This window comes from Centropristis striata, chromosome 22, assembly GCF_030273125.1.
Source record: "Centropristis striata isolate RG_2023a ecotype Rhode Island chromosome 22, C.striata_1.0, whole genome shotgun sequence".
NCBI lineage: Eukaryota > Metazoa > Chordata > Actinopteri > Perciformes > Serranidae > Centropristis > Centropristis striata.
Window position 1 is genome coordinate 8,526,106 of NC_081538.1, and position 21,461 is coordinate 8,547,566.

Genomic DNA, 21,461 nt, shown 5'->3' on the forward strand with positions numbered 1-21,461 from the left:
AAAAAAGATGCCTGTCAAATGTGTTTTTGCCCCATGTTGCATATTTTAAAATGTTTGTTGTAGGAAAGAGAGTTTTCACAATCTAAGACAATAGTAAACAAAAAGAAAAGAAAGAAAGAAAGAAAGTAAGAAAGAAAGAAAGAAAGAAAGGAAAAAAGAAGTCACAAGAAAAAAGTCAAAATGAAAAAAATGTTGAAATCATGAAAAAAAGGTCAAAATGAGAAAGTTGAAGTCACGAGAAATGATTCAAAATGAGAATAAAAGTCAAAATCACGAGATAAAATCAAAATAACGAGAAATTAAAGAAGAAAATGGTGTTTAAAAGTTACAATAATACAAAGGGAAAAATAGGAAGGTGTACACTGCAGAAAAATTGGACCTGGCAAGTATTTGCCCAGCGTCCTGACAAAACATATCTAGTGACAGTCAAAAGTATTATCTGACTTTGCTGAGCCATTATAAAACCCCACTGGAAACAATTCAAGCCAAAAACCAATACACACAAAACAAGCAATTTAGCCTGTGGTGCAGGCATGGAAATGAAAAATAAACCAAGCACAATTTTTTTCGGCTACACTGTCGGTGCTGTATAATCAGTTTTGTAAGGCATAAACACACAGGGAATACGGTATCATGTATGCTGAACTTATGTATCTCACAAATGATGTTCGCCATTATTCAAGTATATATAAGTAAGAATACCTTTTAAGAAATGTGATGGGTGTCTGTCAACTCAGGTCAAATGGGAAGATCAACATCAATAGGGAGTCCAGTACAGACCCTTGGATGTATTGCTTACTGGCTTGCTAGTTAACCACATATGATGACTAAATAAAACAGCTCCTGGAAGGTGTGTTTTAGACCTATACTGCCCTACAGAGTCTAACTGCAGTAACTACACTAAGGGTAAAAATGAGAAAAACTTAACTGGCCAGCCAAATGGGTTAGTAGTAGTTACTAGTAGTAGTTAGGTAGGTAAGTGATATGACACTTATTTCTACATGTATTAATGATGTAATTTTTATGCTCAAAATGTAGTGAATCCACTCTGGTTTTGCATTGCTGCACTGCAAAAAAGCCAACTTGTATTTTTTGGCCTAAAACAGTGATTTAAGTTGGTAAAACTTGGAAATATAAATTACTGACATTTAGGACAATAATGTTAGTTAGCACAACAAAGGAAGCCAGTTGTATGCTCAAAAAACAAGTTTGTGAGTTGTTGTTACTTTTATCTTTAAGTGTGGGTTCACAACAAGGGACAATAGTTCTGCTAACTCTTATTTCTTTGTTGTCAAATGCGTGAAAGCGGTGAAATTCGGTCATTAGCGAAAGCTAGCGGCTAACTGATGCTAGCAGCGCTGCTTGTTACAGCTACAAGAGTAGACATAAGCGTATCAATGCTAACTCAAAATTGTGGTCGAACATTAGCTGACATTTCATAGCAGCGTTCGTCAAATTGCAGAACTTAGCAGAAGTAAGGATTAAAAGTTATTACAATGTTAAATTATAAATTAGTACAATTTACAGTTGAGTTGACAAAAATCTGAATCCAGAGCAGATCCAAAAACAAAACTTTAAATATTTAGTTTAATTGTCCAACTTAAAATTTTATCGAAGTTTGTTGCCTTGAAATTTTGAGTAAAAGGTTGTAAGAGTAATGCAGTAACTACAATGTTGTTCTCTTCTTTCAGCTTTTATATTTTGTTTTCAGTGAATAAACATTCTCAAATTGATTTTGTCAAAAATGCATTTAAAAGTTTTTAACAACTCTTTTTTAAAAAGATTTGTGTATTTTAGACTTAATATTATAAAGTAATGTTATATTTTATTCTTAATATCATTTTATCTCACTTTTTTTTTTACTTAATCACTATCTAGATAATAATTTCCCTATAAAAAACATATAATTTCTATTCTCATCTTCACTATGAAGAAATACAAGGCTACACTGTATCACAGTCAAAGCAGACCACTTATTGTGGTCAGATTTTCATTTTCAAAGCAGACTGTTTTAAGTGCAATTACTGCTGTCTGCTTTGGTTTTGAGTTGGATTTTGTAGTTACTACAATTTGTATATAATTTCTCTGAAATAAAGTAAAATTAAAATCTAAAACTTTATCACATGACAAAACAGACATTATGGAATTCAATTTTAGTTATAACTCAATTTCAACCAAAAATGTAGTTACTGCAGTTTGGCTTTGTGGGGCAGTATACTCAGTGTTGTTCAGAAAATCAGCAGAGTTGGGATAAATCCACAGCAGTTTTCAAGGTCTTATTCTCAAAGTTTTTGATATCAGTAATTTCTGACAGCTATGTATCTCATTTAGCAGAAATAACAGTGTCATAAGTAGGGAAATGTCTGCAAAGATACAATCACACGCAGTTGCACCTGCATTATTAATGTAATAAATCCAAAATGAATCCAAATTTAGCGAATTGAAATTAGTTAAACTGCTTGGATTAGATCAACTACAAAAGTGGAATAAAAGGATAAACAAAGCAACTATTTCTGTCCTGGACACCCAGATAAAATTGATATTAATCTTCTTGTGTGACTCTGGTTAAGATGCAAAACAATAACTTGACGGGAAATTAACTCCTACTTCTAAGCCATACCTAACCTAACCCTAACCCTCTCTTGGGAGATCAATTCTCTCAGCCAAAACAATATCATACTGTTTTTAGTCCTTCTGGTTTGCTTTTTGACTCATTACAGGTTAAATGAGGTGTGTTACGTTCCCTGAGTCTGGTGCAGTGCTATGAATTTAACATAAATTGAATACATTCATTCTGTGTCATGGGATTAACCTCTGCAGATGGCCTCAGAGGCACAAGAGGGTGCTACATTGTGGGTTTACCAACATAACTCTGAAGTCAGCCATGATGGTCAGAATAGTCTTCAATCACTTCCTCTTCATGTCAATCTGTGATATAAAGATATTAAGTCATGCGGTCATGTGGTAGTACTCTGTTGTATCACGTTTGTTGAGTCAAGTCCTGCATTTCATAATATGGTTACAAAGTGTTTTGAAATATAACGTACACAGTATATTTAAACTTATTTTACCTGCCCAAAACTATAAATGTCCCTCTCTAGTGATCATCATTAATAAGCTAAAAGTAACAATAAGAAACGGCAGTAGGGTTTGGGGGTAAAAAAAAATAGCAAAGAATAAGAAATACCAAATTTGCAAAAAGGTTCAGATCTTATGTTCCGCATAAATTGGATTTGTTAGCAACCTGGATATGTTTGAACAAGACCAAAAAGAGGAAAATTAGAAATTACTGTTATCATAGCCCCCAAAAGTTCATTTTTCCAGACCAATGTATCTCATGGGGATAAAGGAAAGGAAAGTTATAACTAATGGGTGATATGTTGGGGCAATTTTGTTTGTTGAGGATTTCCACTTAATTGTCAGACAGTAGTTACTGTAGTAAACATAAGACTATTAAGACACATCCCAGAGCTAACTCCAAGTCATATTACTTCCTTGTACTGGCCATATGCCATGATTGAGTGCTCTCCTACTCCTCTTTCTCATACATTCCTCCCTGGCATGGGCCTTAATACAGCCTATACCTCTGTCGGATCCATTTTTCATATGGAAGGAAGGGGAAGTCTTCATTATAAGAGTATTCAAATGGGATCATGCATAGCTGTGTACATGGCTACATAAGAGCAAACCACTAGGTGGTGCTAGAAATGGCCACAATGGCTGAAGGTTGAGCTGATGAAAGCAAAAGCCCTGGGCAAGAAAAGAAGAATAAACATTGAGGTGCACTAATAGATTCTTCCTGGAAATAAATACCCACCATGACAGAAAATATACTGTGCATACCAAAGACTAGTCCATAACTCCTTGTCAACAACTGTCTTATCATACAAGTTTGTGTGTGTGAAAGAGATTATAGGGTGAGTTTAAAGCATACACATAAGGAGTCAGTATGTCTCAAACAAAGTTATTGTTGGACAGCCCAAGAGACTCTCCAGCACCCTCACCTCAAAATCCAACATTGAATTCAGGGAGCTGCATCTTCGACAATTTTCCTAACTTTCAAAAACAAGTCAACAAGCATGCTGAATTTTTGGCAGCAATGGGGCAGGTGTGCATAGGCGTAAAAAATTGCAGGCACTCTTTTATATCCTTCATACAGCTACTACTACCACTAAGTGCAATACCAAATCGCTTTGGGGATGTATCATTGTGTCCCAACAAACCTTTGAGTGTGGCCAACTGAAACTAGTATAAACACTTTTGCCTTCAGACATGTTTAGACAACACTTGCAGCCAAATTTGTTTGAATCATACTGAACCCTTCTACATCCAGGTAGAATGCTTGCACTGAAAGACATGTGGTTTAAAGTGTTTGTGTATACATACTCACTAGAGTGGATATTATATTGAATATACGGTACGGTATTTAATGTGTCATGGCCCTCATTTGAACCTGTGAAAGTGTCTGCCAAATGTCTAGTCAATGTCTGAATGTCTCTCTGTTTTAATCATTTCATGCATGTGTGGTCTCAACCTGAAGAACCTAAATGCTAAAAACTCTCGCTAAAAAGTCTCCTTTAATGTCCTCCTGTGGACCAATCAGCAGTCTCAGAATAGAAGGAAGGTGAGGCCGCTTGTGCTCCTTATGTCAAATCCCTGAGCAAAGTCACCGAACATTCAGAACCCATAGGCCAAAGTTTAGGCACAGGAAGACAGGAACTGGGAAACAGGAAACCACTCTGTCCTCCTCTCTGTGAGCCCCCACTCTCTCAGGTGACAAAAAGAGGATGATGGGAATTGCAGTTTTTAATGTCAATAAGGAGCCTGGTGTAAAAGCTTTCAAAGGACTTATAGTAAGGGATTTATAGTAAGGGGTCAGTGCCGGGGCCGGTAAGAACTATAGTATCTAGGGTAGAGGGGGGTGTAGTTGGAGGAGTGGCTGTAGGCGGTGGAGGTGCCAGAGGTGAGGTAGGAACTCGAGGGGCTAAAAGCAGGGGAGGAGCTGTGGTAGGTAGAGGAATAGCTGTAGGAGGAGGAGTAAGGGGAGGGGGAGGAAGGAGTGTGGAGGACAGAAGAGCGTGTCAGGCTAGACAAGGGCCGAGTTCGGGGTGAGGGGCTCCATGTGGAGTGCCTGAGCCCCAGAGCTGGGGACCGGTAGGGAGAGGAAGGGGCAGATCCTGGTTGGGTTGGCCTAATGGTGGTGGTGGTGGTGGTGGTGGTGGATGGGGGTGAGGTTTGAGAGTCCGGGGTGTACTGCCTTGAGACGCCCGAGCTACGGGGCAGAGCGGGGGAGAGGTTGACACTGAAACTGTGGGAGTCAACCATAAACGTCCGCACCCCCAGAGTCCACTGAGAGTGAGCCAGCTTCAGAGGGGTTGAGGGCGGGGTCCGTGCTGAGGGAGAGGAAGGGGCCTCCAGACATGGGGGGCTCTCTGACACCGAAGGGCCAGCCAATGAGGCAACCGCTGGTGATGATGGACTGCGAGAGGGTTTGTGTAACAAGGGGGAGGATGGATCGGTGGCCAGAGGTGCACTGAACACAGATGGGCTCAGGGGCACAGTGGGATCATCAGGAAGAATTAACGTAGCACTAGGAAGGCCAGAAAGGGGAAGGCTGACAGGGGTCGAAGCTGGAGAGGAACCTTGGGCTAGGTTGGAGGCCGCAGCCGAGGTTGGGGGACTTACTTTGGGGGTGCTGGTCTTGACGCGGTTCAGCCTGCCCCCGCGGGTTCGGTGGGTCTGCTCTTGATCAAAAGCCAAATCCTCCAAGCGCTGCGTGAGAGCCAGTTTCTGCTGGATGGCCATCCGCAGGAGGGAGTTCAGAGTCTTCTTTTCATCTTCGGCTGCAGCCAGCTGCCTCTGCATCTCATCCAGCTGGGTTACATACTCATCACACCTGAAGGCAGCAAGGTTTCAGCGGGTTAAAAAAGCAGAAACAAATGTGAAATCATCTGAAGCAAAAATTGAAAAAAATTAAGCAATAAAGAGGGGAATTCACTTGCTAACTAGTTGGATGAGAAGATCAATGCTATTCTCATGTCTGTTTCTTGGACAGGTGCAGTGACTTCCTGAAGCCCTCCATAACATGTTGCTTTTAAATGTAATTTTTTAAATACATATGTGAGTTTGAATAATAATAATAATACATTTAATTTATATAGCGATTTTCTAGACACTCAAAGATGCTAAACAGGCAATAGGGGTGGACAGGACAGGACGACAGGGATGGAAGAATTAGCAATCAACCTGTCCAAACATATACATAAACATACATATAATAAACTTTAGATGGAGAAGTGGCAAACAAACACCACCAGCGTCCTCTGACATCCGAAAAAGAGATACAGCACAACATGAGGCGAAGGGAGGAGCAACATAGGAATATACTCAATACACTTTACAACATGAAAACAGGGGAGGGGAGTGGGGGAGTGACTGGGGGTACAAAGGTGCTTGTAAGCGGATACCTTCAAACAAAGTAAGATTTGCTGTTTCCAGTCTTTGCGCTAAGCTAAGTTGGTTCTAGCGCTGACACAAGACTGGTATCAATCCACTCATCTAACTCTCATCTTAATATCTAATAATCATATTTCCCAAAATGTCATCCTTTTCCTTTACTCTACTCCTTTGAGACATAAAAGGGCTGATATTAAAACAACTCCTCTGTGTTTTCTTGAATATACCTGTGGTATGGCAAAGTGGCATTCATTAATTTTTGGAAATTCAAAAATAGAACTGAGGGTAACTGCTCTGTAGCTTTATCACTGGAAGCAACATTTTTCAGATTGCACATCTGAGTCATCGCAATAAATATTAAGAGGTGGACTTAAATTCCTTCTGTTTTGTCTCTGACCTGGTTGCAAACAAGGCTCGCAGAGAGGAGAAGGTGGCGGCATCCTCCTTCAGGGCCTTCAGCTCATTCCTCAGCTTCATCATGGTGTCAGTCACCATGGACTTCTCCGCTCCATACTTACTCTTCAAGTTTTCCAGAGCCCCCTCTGCCGTCTGGGTGAACACACACACGTACATATCATAAATTCTTGTGTTATTGGTATCACTTTAGTAACCCCAGTTTCTACTTCCTGTTATCACATTTACCACATAAAGGCTACACTGTGTAAATCCACTGCTATAAAAATGAATGGAAAATTTTAAAAAAAGAGCTCACTTCACTGAAATGTTCCACACCCAAATAGCATTTAGAGCTTAGAGCAACAGCTTCAAGTGAGTTGCAAGTGCTCTGCACAGGAAGTGGCTCATGAAAACTGTAGAGGCTAAATCATAATTTCACCCGTGTTGAATCTAAATCGATATCAGAGTTCTGTTTTATTTAATGGCAGATATTCTGTCAGTAATAAGTTAGCTGTAATATCTTCATTGTTCCACTGATGCACACATTGCTTGGGGTCATATAAAGAAAGCAATATAAACTAAAAGCAATAAGGGAGATGTTTGGGTCAGCCCAGGTGGCAACCTCCAGGTCTGGGCAGTGAGGCAAACCAGGAATGCCTTAAGCCAACATTCTACCAAAAAATCCAGCAGGGGTCACTGACGGCGGTTGCAGAAGCATTTTGGTCCTATCTATCTCAATACAAAATGAATCAACTTCTCACTTGATTTTTTACCTCAGAAAAAAATGATCATGACAACAATATGGTCTCACTAGTAAAAAAATGTTCCTCAAGACAATATGATATTGTGTAAATAATGGTCCAATTTAGAAGTGAATAGATGATTAAGAATTGTATGATTTGGGGTGTGGCTACCTTTGATTGGCAGGTCGGTCATAACGTTTCACACTGTATTTTCACTTAAGGACAGTATATTTGAACATTTTGTTCATTTAAAAATATCTCTTCTAATAGACTAATAGACACTCCAAGGAGTCACTGTTTTTTCCAGGTAAGTAACATATATATTGTTTTTGTTTTTTGCTACCCAAAATTAACATCACAGTTAATGCTAACATGAATTAGCAGCGACTTCTTCGCACACGTAGCTATCAGCCAAGTGCAGTCAGGTTGCCGGTGTAGATGGCGTATAGTGCAGTGTCCTCGGTTGTCAGTCAGATCCACCTCTCTCTCCTCCCCAGTCCAAATATGGTCTGTTCCCAGTTTCCGAAACCAAGATGGCGACAGACAAAAAGAATGATGGCAACGAGTGTAACACTGAACTCAATGCTTCAAACGGGCAGTCGGCAAACCAATGGGTGACATCATGGTCACTACATCCATTATTTATATACAATCTATGGGTCAGCCAAGTGAGTCTTTGAATCATCGTATTGGTTGTTGTGATTTGTTTCAGGGAAGGGTAGACCAGTAAACAGACTATAAGCTGCTCGACTCATTCTCTAGAAGCTTTGCTAAGCCCCAGCACTGTTTTAGTATTATAAGCATTACTTTGATTTCCTATGTATCTGGTGGCAAAGTAAAATGAGGGTGAGACTATCAACTGGATATAGATGCCACTATTTTTTTTAACTGATAAAAATCTGTGAACAAAGCCCTGGTTTGTGCGGTAGAAGCATAGAAAAAGAAACAGGTACTTCATCGCAAATGTTTCGTTCATGTATCCTTAATTTAGCACAAATCTGTTCAGGTAGAAATCTTGGTCCCATGAACAAAACATCATAAAAAGTTAGTTCTATATTTTCACACAATATGTTTTTTTCTATTGCCAGAGATCCAGTTGGACAGTACTGTGTGTGTGATTTGATTTGTTTTCTGTCTAGCACTGGGCGTTTACGAATCACTGAATATCTCACTTGTGCCTAAGGGCTCAGAGTTACCCAGAGATTGTCATCCAGCGATTTACCAAAAGAGAAAGCCACGTGTCAGGTGAGTTAGCATACTATGCTAGTAAAATTCGTACCGAACCAAAAACAATTACCCTTGAATCGTCATATGAACTTTTTGAACCATTCCACCCCTAATTAATGGATATTGTTGCAATACATAATGGGCTACTGCCCAATAAGGGGCCCATTGTCAAAAATTAACAACATACTGGATGACTGTGAGACCAGAACGTTCCTGGAACAATGATTCCCAACCTAATAGATTTATTTTATACTCGTGCATATTTTTAGGATAACATTGTTGCAATTCATTTAGCATTATTGGTCGGTATGCAGACGTTGGTTGTAGCAGCAGTAACATTTATGACGGTTATTATTGTTCACATTACCAAATAATTATTACACCTGTCAGTATTGTTTAGCTACACTCATAACATGTGCACCATGTTTTACCTGTTTGTTAGCCCTGAGTACCAGTCGGAGGGTGGCTATCTGCTCTCTCTTAGTGCTGAGCAGAGACTTGAGCTTCAGGATCTCCTCCAAGCAGCTCTCTTTGTTCTTGTCAAGCAGAGGGGCCAATTCCCTGGCTGCAGCTCTCTGTCTGGACAGCAGCAGAGACCTGTCTACTGCCCGCTGGAGGTGCTTCACCTGGGAGAGGAGAGGAGCGAGGAGGTGAGGACAAGAGAGACAAGAAAAGGAACGACAATTTAAAGACAAAGGAGAAAAGAAAAGAGGGTATTCGGTAACGCTTTATAATAAGGTCCTTAATAACCATTAAGAACAAGTAATAAGGCATTGTTCTCGCTTCCGGTAGTTGCAAAAAGCATAGTTAACTTATAGTTAACTTATAATAGATGAGCAATAAAGTATATTTTAATGTCAATAAGCAAACAAAATAAGATTAATAAAGGCATGACAAAGACATAATGGGTGGGTGATGGGTGTTTGTAATGCCATTATTAACACTTATATAAGCTTATAAACACACAATAATGTTAATAAGCATCTTGTAAGGACTTACAAGGGCCTTATTACTTGTTAATTAATGGTTATTACAAGGACCTTAATATAAAGCGTTACCGGGTATTCTACTGACATTAACATGAAAACAGTTCTACCTGGTCTCTGATGATGGCATTGAGGTTGTATATATTCATGGGCTCCCTGCGTATTTCACCAGCCGGTTCCATGGCAGGTGATGATGATGACGACGATGACGATGAAGAGGCACTGATGCTGGGTGAACGGGTCGGAGGTGTGCAAGGCGGCAGGCTCTGCTGGGATGGCACTTGGAGGCCCTCCTTGCCCCCCTCCCTCTCCTCTTTCCCCCCCTCCCCAGATAAGGGCTCCTTGGATGGAGATTGCGAGGGGCTCCGTGACTCTCCAGGAGTTAAGGTTGTTGTAGAGACAGCAGCCAGCCGCCTGGCAAGGCGTGGTGTGAGAAGGACTTTGCTGTTGTCCGAAGACATGGCTTTAAGACTAGCGCTGAGGCCCCGGAGCCCTCTGCCTTGTCTAGAAAAAAAGGTTAGAGTGAATTAGGTTTTTTGACCTGTTGAACCTTTGTTATTTTGGTTGACATATGCTACAGATATTAAACATTTCTGGTGATTTCCCTACACTCATCTCTACTCATTCCACCACACTGGTACACTGCAAAAAAGCCAACTTGTATTTTTTGGCCTTAAACAGTGATTAAAGTTGGTAAAACTTGGAAATATAAATTATTGACATTTAGGGCAATAATGTAAGTTAGCACAACAAAGGAAGCCAATTGTTTGCTCAAAAACAAGTTGGTGAGTTGTTGTTACTTATATCTTTAAGTTGGTGTTCACAACAAGGGACAATTAGTTCTTACTAACTCTTATTTCTTTGTCGTGAAATGCGTGAAAGCGGTGAAATTCGGTCATTAGCGAAAGCTAGCGGCTAACTGATGCTAGCGGCTAACTGATGCTAGCGGCGCTGCTTGTTACAGCTACAAGAGTAGCCATTAGCGTATCAATGCTAACTCAAAATTGTGGTCGCAACATTAGCTGACATTTCATAGCGGCGTTACAATCATGCCAATTCAGCACATTGCATTGCAGAAGTTAGCAGAAGTAAGGATTAAAAGTTATTACAATGTAAAATTATAAGTTAGAAAAATTTACAGTTGAGTTGACAAAAATCTGAATTCAGAGTTGAGCAAACTCAAAAACAAAACTTAAAATATTTAGTTTAATTGTCCAACTTAAAATTTTATCGAAGTTTGTTGCCTTGAAGTTTTGATTTCACCCAACTCTTCTTTTTTTACAGTGTAACCAGTTGGAAATGTGTGTCTTCTTAAAGTGATCTCTGCTAACCTGTGGTATCCAGCTACCGGTAAGGGAAAAACATTTTGTGATCTAAAAAATAACAATTATCCACTGAAATGAATAAAGCTTTGTGCCTTCATTTTTTTTTTTTTTTTTACCTGTAAGGTACATTGGTTCCTAACCAAGAACAAACAACACCACTGCATAAACAACCATTTTTCAGTAAGTCTAAGAAATACCTTAGACTGCTGTTATATGGATGGCTGAGGATTTTTTTTTTTAGAGTTGTGGCAAGAAGATTGCTAGTGTAGTAGAGCTTGCTGGTGGACACAAGTGGTGGACAAAGCTATCAAGCTTACCTAGCCCATGACGTCCTAAAGGCAGATTTTGTAGTAGTGTGAATAAAAACTTGCATGTAGAGGAAATTCAGTAGGCCAAGACTTTCAAGATTACTCAACAGAGCGGGTGGGGATTTTCTCTGGCTGGTTTCAGCATGGGAGGATATTTGAATGAGGATATTGGGAAACACTTCAGCTTTGGGGACAGAACAGTCCTCAGTCCAACTGACAAACTATTCATCCAAGGCTGAGCCAGAAGGTTTGGGGCAAACCTTGCCAATCCAAGTGATTCCCTTCAAAGGCAATAGCAAGCTGGACAACAGCAAGCTGTGCAATGGCTCAAGATACACCCTGGAATGCTGACAGACATGGAGAGCCAGTGCATATTCTGTCCTGATCAAAAAAGAAAAGCTCTTAATGGGAAAAATGGCCCCTTCTACACCCAAGCAGCATTCCCTTTTGAAAGGGAAGTTAATGCAGGGTTACTACTTTTGTGACCTGTAGTCAGTTTGTCAGTTCATATATCTCACACAGAAAACACAGACTGAGATTAAAAGTGCAGGAGAGGAATTTGGTCGTATGTAATGTAACAAATGAGTTTTTCAGTTGAATTTATATCTTTTTTTCCCAAAGTCACCCTCCCTTAAATGCAGCCTACACAAACTGGGCCTACTAATAAAACAACAGTCAGACCTGTAGTAGTCCAGCATGACGCGGTTGGGTGTCTCATTGTTGCACAAACAGACGTGGTGGTAGAGCTGGGCGAGCTCCTCACTCAGGATCACCAACTCATCCTGAGCTGCGTTCAATGCACCCTGTCTCTCATTGGCTGCCGACTGAGCTTCCTGCAGCTGCAACTCCAAGCTAGAAATCTATGAGGAGAGGAGAGGAAATCCTTTACTTCTACGACTATCTCTCATTCTATTTAGACAGACACAGTAAGTATGACATGGTTACCTTCTCCCGTTCCTCTCGGTAGCTCTTTTCCAATAAAGCAACTTGTCTCTCCAACTTCTGGAGCTGACTACTGTGCCTTGGCTTCTCCTCCGCTGCTCCCTCGAGACAATGTGTCAGTCTGTCACGGAGGGCCTTTAACTCCGCCTTGAGCTCTACCACCTCTGTCACAGCCACGCGGTACTTGCATTGCAGGATCTCCAGACCAGGCGTCTGGTATGAAAATACATGACTTTTGTTCAGTGTTTCACTCCTATCCTCCTCAGTTCCTCCTTCTTCTTCAGCCTGCTCCTCATCTCCGTCCAGCTCCATCAGGGCCTCAGAGGTGAGCTGATAGGTGGCACTGACGTGAGCTTCCTGGTTAAGGTGGACCCTTCGATGCAGGCGACGGAGGGCAGTGACTCTCTGGCTAAGGTGGAGGGCCTTCTCATGCTGCTCGTTCAAGGCCCCCTGAGTGTGCTGGAGCTGGGTCTGGGACTCCTGTAGACTGGTCATCAGTGAAACTTTCTCACGTTCAACCTGAAGGGGCAAAAACAAAAAAGAATTACAAATAAAAATGTCCAGGCTCATGACCCATCAATTTAAGACTTAGTTTTAAAGTGGTATGCATTGGGTCCAACTCATATTCTGCATCCTCATCTTCAATTGTTGTACTGTAATTTTAATTCTCACCAAGACTAAACTAAGACTAAATGAGGTTTAAATGGATGTAAAACAAGATAACCCCGCGGCCTGAACATCGGGGCCAATGTGGAAGTCCTTTAAATCTGTATTCTTTTTAATGGTCAACAGGGGGAGACACCACTAGTTGCAAAAATAATTCGTTTTTTACGGAAGTCAATACATCTCAGTTGATTTATTACCTCATTAGGCATTCTCATAATGAGTCTATGGTCTCAATGGTTAGTTTCAAATTTTCTTCCACTTTATGGTCCTATTTAGAGTAAAATAGAAGATAAAGCGTAATCCACTTTTTCTCTTTTTTTAAACACAAGAATAAGGGCCCGAATGAAAATTTACATTTTGCAATTTAGTGGTCAGGATTCTATGACCCTGATGTTCCTGTGGCCACGACCTCTTTCATTAGGTCCATGTGGTTCCATGCAACATGCAGCAGCACAGGCACACTTTCATGCTTTTTAAAGGTGAAAGGAGGGTAAACTTAAGGTTGGGGGATACTTATGTCCATGGCCTAATTATGCCGTATATTACTGCAGTCAAGTCACCCCTCAGTTCAGAAAATACAGTTAAGCCAGCCACCATTTGTTTTCGCGATGCATGTATTTACTAGACATTACAGTACCAACATGTGAGAATGGCCTTCAAAAATAAAAGCAGTTTTCTAGTTTCACTGTATTTCCATCATATTGCAATTACAAGGAAACTATCCATTATCAGAGACTCATTCCACTTCAACTTGCTGGGGGCGCCAGCGTCCTTGGCTGACTTTTCATCTTTTAGAGGCTGTAGCAGGCTAAGTCTTAAAGCTACAGTGAAGATACCTAATGAAACCAGAAGACCTAAGGGGCCATTGGTGTGCACCATGTCATTATTGTTGGGAAGTGGGTTAAATGATGCACAAAAGTTATGCTAAATTTTAGCTTAATAAAACAGTTTGGACATTTTCAAAGGGGTCCCTTGACCTCTAACCTCAAGATATGAATGCCTTCCATGGCGACCCATGAGTTTCTTCTTTACATATATGTCCATTTTATGCAAATGCAACACAGTTTGGGGCAGACACCATGTTGTTTTTGTCGCACAGTACCAATTTGTTATTTTTGGCTATTGTTAAACTTGACCTCGCTCTATTACAATGAGCTGCATTGACCTCTAGGATAATCAATAGACTTTACAACCACAAACTAGAGACCTAGAGCATTCGGAGGTGTATGGTTTCCCGATGTATATAAGGGGGGTTCTCATCAGTTTATGATTGAACGGAAGTTCAATGGATATGGATTTTTCTATGATGTTTTCTCAAGGTCTTGGTGTTTAATGTAACATTTTGGAGAGAGCTCTGACAATTAAAAAATAATTATTATGACTGCAACAATCAAATGAATCATTATGTCCATATACACTTAAAATCTTATTGGGAAATATATAAAAAACAAAATAAGAGTCAATTATTTGTATATAGTTGATCAGAGAGACTCACCGTCAGTAGCTGCTGCTTGAGCTTCTGGATCTCTGTAAGGTTCATCTCATTGAAAAGGTCAGAAGTCACTGTCCCCTCAGCTTTCCGACCCGGGCCTCTGCACTCTCCATTAGCTCTGGGCACTGACCCTGTAGCTGCTCCTGCTCCAGTCCCCCCCTGGAGGTGGCCATTACACCTGAAGGTGGAATAGAACATCTTTTTAATCCAGAGGATTTACTTTTCTTCGCACTTGGCAAGTGTAGAAAATTAGAGAGACTTCTAACTATAACAGTCAGTTAGGCAGTCAGTCAGTCTGTCAATCAATCAATCAATCAATCAATGATTGTCACATAAAATCATATAAGATAAATAATCCTGATTCCAAAGGAGTTGAGATACTTTTAAAATGTAAGTAAGTACGTTTTTCAGCCGGAACATTAACCTGTTAAAACCCACCTGCCCTGATAGGTTTAGCGGAAGGGAAAGGGTTAGGATTTGACTGAAACATTGTTGAGCCAAAATTGTTAACAGAAGAATTGTAAGGACCAAAGTGCATGTATGTACCTTTGTTTAAAAGGTAACATCTGTAGTTTCTGCAGTTATTTTCTGGACCTTTAGCTTCATTTTCCCAGTGTTCGACTCTACACTCAATTTTTGCCAGATTGTTTTACACAAGAGGTTTTTTGTCACCTGCCTGCCTGCTTACACATTTCCCCTTGTGCTCAGGATCAATTACCTCTGGATTTCTGTCTCCTGCCCACCTGCACCCTATGCGTCTCTGCCTCAGCTGAAGTCTGCCTGCCTGGCTTAACTGCCTCAGCCTTTCGCCTCTACTGGATCCCCTCATAGTCAGGCGGCTCAGCTAAATAAAGGGGACACGGCGGACAAAAGCACCAAATTTTTTCCTCATACTCTCTATCGCTATAGGTTTCAATTTTTGGTAGGAGCCACTTCATCAAGATAGCGGATCGGAGATGGCAGCCATATAAAGTCTATGAGAAACGCTTTATTTTCCAAGCTACTTAGAAGGTCAATCTTGGTGTCAAAATATACATTTTCTGGGTCAAGGAATCATTTAAAGCTATTGAGAATCAGATTTAAGTCATTAATAAACAGTTTAACTCTCTCTGTCCCTCCACTCTTGTGATCACAATGTAATGTACATGACATTTTCTTTCCATGGAAGTCTTGTGTAGTACAATATCCACCTCGATGGCTCTTCTGCGCTTGGGGAGAGCAGAGTTGTCGGGGTGGCAGTGCCACTGGGCGGGGCAGAAGTGAATATCAGGTGGGCACTGCCAGTGTAGGCCACATCACACATGCTGAGGTGGTGGACCAGCTCCCTGCGCAGATGGTTCTTCTGCTCACGCTCGCTCTTCAAAGACTCCAGTGCCTCCTCCAGCTGGCCGTCTGAGATGTCCTTCAAACGCAGTGCATCCTGTAACTGGCTGTTGATGAGCTCAGTCTCCTCCTCCAGGACTTTGTTTTCATGCTTCAGGCCTTCATACTCCACCTAAATCAGGTGTGAAGCAACAGACAGATCAATGTATTCATATTATGATACTGGCTATCAAATGCACTTCTTATAAAACATCTGCAAAGTTTTAAATACTTTAGATCAGCGGTTCCCAAACGTTTTTAGCCGCGCACTCCCTTCTATGTCCCAACCGTGTTGACGCACCCCCAATCCCCCACACCTTCAAAAAAAACAAAATGCAATAAGCTTTTTTATAGCCATATTAAAGGCGGCATGTTTAATCATGCTCAAATGAGAACACATATAATTAAATAATCACCATCACAACAATGCGCTCTCGCATTTGAATTAACCTGAACACAGTTTCAATATAATGCAACAAAGTTATGAGAAAGCTTCCACTTTTAAGAGCAAAGAGGATGATGACAGGCTCAGGATCAGAGGCAGAAAGCACATAAGTTGGGGAAAATGTTATAATATTTTGAGCCGCGTTGAACAAAAATTGCTGCAAGTTTAAATGAGCGTGGAGCTAAACAACCGGTCATCATAACACAGGTTGGAAAAATGGAAGAACACAACTTCTTCTACGCTTCATTTTAAGATGAAGTGCATTTTGAATAGCCTGCATTTATTTATTAATTAATATTACAGTTTTTGATTTTACATTTTACAAAGGAAATGTTTATTTACACTTCTTTTTTTTCCACACATTATTGTGTGGGGGGAAAAAATGTAATTGTGTAATTATCAGACCGCCATTACATTTTTCATCTCGTGCACCCCCCAGGGGTGCATGCACCACACTTTGGGAATCCCTGCTTTAGTTTGAACATCGATGTTTGCTAACTTGCAGTCTTCTTTTTATTTGCCTTTAATAGTGCATTATCACAGTGCAGTACAGTTTTGTTTTTGCACATTACAGCTGCAAACTGTCAATCAGCAGAATAGCTTGAAATGAACATATGAATGCAAATTTTACATTCTACACATATACATACAATAAACACACTTTAAATATGTATCTAAATTTCCCATTGTAGATAAGAAAAAATGTAGATGAGAGATGTACAAAAATACCTGGGAAAAACTAAAATCTGCGTCATATTGAAAATAATGTTGGCATTGGAAAATCTAACGATAGAATCACAAATGTCTTACATTGCTGAGTAAGTGTCGTTTGGTTTACTCTCTATTTCAGGGCCATAATGTGTATATCCAAGGGTGTGTGAATCATCTGTACCTGATTCTGTTTGAGTGTTGACACCAGTTTCTGCAAAGAGATGTTCTCCTCCTCCAGCTCGGTGTAGTCTTGTAGTAGCCGCGCCTCTCGGAACTTGTACTCCCTGATCTCCTCTCGCATCCGGCTGCGCTGCAGTTCCAACATCTCATTACTCTGCTGAGACAGTTCAAGGAAACAGAGCAGGAGCTGCAGGCTGTTTATGACACAGATACCCAAGAAAATGACTGGAATTAGCATGAAAGTGACTAGCATGACATGACAAAAGTGTGGAAAGAGTCCCTATGATCTATCGCAAATCATATGGTCAGCTAAAACTGTGTTTGCTTCTCGTGAAAAATTGTTCTGTAAAGTTTGATTATATTCTCTGACTTATGGGAAAATGTCACAAAATCCTATTTTTTTAAAAATGTGGCCTATTTTAAAAAATAATTAATTCATTTTCTTGATTTATAAGAGCACCCAGCTGATATCCATAACCTGAGCGTTGTACTGTACCTCCCTCAGCTCCTGCAGCAGCGTGCTCAGATGTTCGTTGTCAGCCTGAGCATTGGAGGCGGTGGATCGGCTGTGCTTCAGTGCCGACTGTAGCTCCAGGAGGCGGCCCATGTAGTAGGCCTCCTTGCTGGCGGACTCCTGCAGCAGCGTCTCCTCATTGGTCTCCCCATCTTCCGCCACCTTGCGCTGCGTGGTATAGGCATGGCCAAATGCCTGGACAATGGTCGGAGAGGCAAAATTGTGTCAAGGACATGATTAGGAGATGATTTGTTTAACATTTATGTTAGAATAAATGGTCTCTGAATGGAAAAACTGGAACACACATATACATGGTAAATATGTTGATGCCTCTGACAGAATGTATAATCTGATGCTGTCGTAAAGCTATCTAAAGAGTAAAAAAAACAAGGAAAATTGATATGCAGGGTTTAGAATGCCAAACCTAAAAACATAACAACCTCTGCAACAACACATGACCCAAATAAAACCTATCATGCCAAGAATATAGGATAGTATGTAGTAGTTTGAACGATTCTTATATAGCCGTGTTTTAATACCACAATATAAATTTTAACTAATTGAAGTCCTGACTCTTATCAAACTTTACATGACCCAGAAAAGGTTGAGAAAGTCTATTAACTAACTAACTAACCAACTAATCTAGCCTACGTCCGGTTAAGAAAATATATGTGTAAATCAGGCGGCAACCTCTGGGTCTGAGCAGGGAGGCAAACCAGGAAGTGCATTAAGCTGCATTCTACCGAAAATTCCAGCAGGGGGTGCTAAGTGTGGCTGCGGAAAGATTTCTGCCCATCCATTTCAATGCAAAATGAGAAAACTTCTCACCTGATTTATTACCTTAGAACATTTTTTTAGGACAACATGGTCTCAATTGCTAGTAAAAAATCTTCTTCATCTTCATCTGTTAATAGTGTAAATAATGGCCCCATTTAGAAGAAAATAGAAGATAAAGAATCTTATGATGAGGGGCGTGGCTACCTTTGCGATTTGGTCTCATAACTTCGACCCTTTCACACTGTATTTTAACTTAATGACCATTATTAACACTTATATAAGCTTATAAACACACAAAAATGTTAATAAGCATCTTGTAAGGACTTACAAGGGCCTTATTACTTGTTAATTAATGGTTATTACAAGGACCTTAATATAAAGCGTTACCAAAATGTCTTGTTCAATGTTTGGTTGGACTAACAGACACTCCAAGGAGTCGCTGCTCATTTGAATGAACATCCAAAATGAACATCCCAGTTAATGCTGCAGTTAATGCTAACATGAATTAGCAGTAACTTCTGTAGTCAGTGATCAGATCCCTCTCGCGCCTCCACAGTCCAAATATGGTCTGCTCCCCCTATCGGAAACAAGATGGCGACGAGTGTATCGATGAACTCGTCACGGTCACTACGTCCATTACTTATATAGCCTACAGTCTATGGTGTAAATGTATCTGATAGGAGGATCAAAATAATATGCACTCAAAATACATTCCACTGCCACCTGGTGTCTCATGAGCCTTAGCTCCCTTTCACTCTACTACTACTACTATGTTCAGTACACACTGAACTGACCATGCCTACAGTGAATGAGTGAGGGGCGGGCTTGATCAACTCCTTGCGCTCTCTTGGCACTTACGGTTTAGAGAGAAACACTAGACGGGGAGTTCATCTGAAGCTGAGAAAAGAATGAACCTTTTCAGGAAGTGATTTAGTACAGTTCAATCATGTACGCGATTTATTCTTTCCAACCAATCATTCACGAAGGAGGCATCACTAATGCTGAGGTTCAACATGTGAAGCCAATGTCAGTGACCTCATGATCAATGAGCTGCTCCACACGAGCAGCCCACCCCCCACTCCACTGAACACTGAGTGAAGAATTATGTTGAAGTAAAATCAATGAGCCCACACTAGGCTCGACTTATGTCAAGAGAGGAGAAAGAATACGTAGGAGAAAGTCTATCATTCCATCATCACCTTCAGATCCCTCCTACATGTTCTATGGGTTGGCCTAGAGCAGTAGTTCTCAACCTTATTGAGTCGCGACCCCCAATTTAACATGCACGTTGTCCGTGACCCCCCTCACTGAATCTCACACAGTTCAGATCACCCAAAAAAAGAAACAAAATGACAAAAAAAGACACAAATTGACCACAAAATGATAAAAAAAAGACACAAAATGACCAAAAAAGACAAAATGACCAGAAAAGACACAAAATGACCAAAAAAGAAACAAAATGACCAAAGAAAGACACAAAATGACCGCAAAGAAGAAACAAAATGACCAAAAAAAGACACAAATGACTAAAAAAAGAAACAAAATGACCAAAAAAGACACAAATTGACCACAAAATAATAAAAAAAAAGACATTAAGTGACCAAAAAGAGTTAAAAAAAAAACCCAGAAATCATCTTGCTACCCCAATTGGGATCCCGACCCCAAGGTTGAGAATAGCTGGGCTAGAGAAAAGTCCAGTCAATGTGTGATTTTGTTTATAGGCATGACTGCAGGAAACAGGCAAGTGAATATTCTGAGGGTACTGCTCATGTGACGTGTTGAAGAAGATGGCTGCCTAGCCGAGCCCTATGCTGCAGTGTCTGGTATTTTAATTCAATATTTACATTCACTGTCAGCATAATCGCTTGACATACAAGTCAGATTGTGGGTGATATACTTGGCCATAATATCAGGCACGCAAAAGAATACAGGGAGTGCAAAAAGATGCTTCACCAACACGGGGTGAAGTTTGCTCTGCAGTACCCAGCCACGCTCAAAGTCGACACAAAAGAGGGACTGCACTGCTTCGTGAAACTGAGGACAGCCATGGATTTCATCAGGAATGAGCTACATTCATCACCTGAAGCTGCTGACTGACCATTCATCGTTGTACGATAGATGTGGCTTTCTTTTCTAACATGAGGAACGGACAACTTTTGTTACAGGGGTATGATTGAACTTTTTTTTCTCTCTCCTCCTGCTCACACACCTTAGGCTCACCAGCTGATTATCTGACAACAAGGTAAAAATTCAGTCACAAGACACTGCTAATGGGCATGGTTGGTCAGAGTTACTTTACGGACACGGACCTGAAAGGTTTTAAGTTGTGCTGTGTTCAGAGTTTTGCACAGTTCTTTTTTAATGTAAGAGTTATGTTCATAAACTTTTGTTCTTATAGAGCTCACCCAAGGCATAGCACAGTCCTGGTATCAGTGGCATACCTGTCCACACTTTACTACTATGTCTATGGTTGATAGTTATGAGGGGCTGTCAGGGACATAATTCAGAATTACCATTCACACAAAACAAAACACATTCACACACCATAGTAAAAACCTCACACACTTACAAGTGAAATGCTTTCACAAACACTAAAATGCACGACTGAAATGCTATGCTGTCTCACACACACAACTGAAGAGCTTTTATACACACAACTAAAATGTTGTGTTCTCACACACAACTGAAATGCTTCCACACACACAACTGAAATGCTTTTATACACACAACTGAAATGTTGTGTGTACATTTTAGTTGTATGTAGAAAATCTCCCACCATGAACTCTGGTCAGATCGATAGTGGCGTTATGCTAAATATCATTGCCAGGCAGTTAACTGCATTATGATCTGTAGGTGGGTTTCTATCCACCTGTTGTTAGACACCTTTTCAGTATGTGTACAAAAAAAGAACACCATCATTTAAAACAGAAG

General features: G+C 40.4%; 1 protein-coding gene across 1 annotated transcript in view; it reads right to left on the reverse strand.

Moving 5' to 3' along the window:
- Nucleotides 1–270: 270 nt before the first annotated feature.
- The window catches only part of LOC131960400 (protein bicaudal D homolog 1-like), a 29,248-nt gene continuing 8,057 nt past the window's right edge, over nucleotides 271–21,461 (reverse strand). Inside the window, exons 2-11 of the mRNA XM_059325609.1 lie at nucleotides 17,736–17,948; nucleotides 17,241–17,396; nucleotides 15,732–16,036; nucleotides 14,545–14,719; nucleotides 12,387–12,902; nucleotides 12,123–12,301; nucleotides 9,919–10,312; nucleotides 9,254–9,448; nucleotides 6,854–7,005; nucleotides 271–5,896 (exon numbers count right to left, since the gene is read on the reverse strand). Of these exons, the coding sequence (XP_059181592.1) occupies nucleotides 4,876–5,896; nucleotides 6,854–7,005; nucleotides 9,254–9,448; nucleotides 9,919–10,312; nucleotides 12,123–12,301; nucleotides 12,387–12,902; nucleotides 14,545–14,719; nucleotides 15,732–16,036; nucleotides 17,241–17,396; nucleotides 17,736–17,948 (3,306 nt within the window). The 3' untranslated portion in view covers nucleotides 271–4,875. The remainder of the gene's footprint in view (nucleotides 5,897–6,853; nucleotides 7,006–9,253; nucleotides 9,449–9,918; nucleotides 10,313–12,122; nucleotides 12,302–12,386; nucleotides 12,903–14,544; nucleotides 14,720–15,731; nucleotides 16,037–17,240; nucleotides 17,397–17,735; nucleotides 17,949–21,461) is intronic.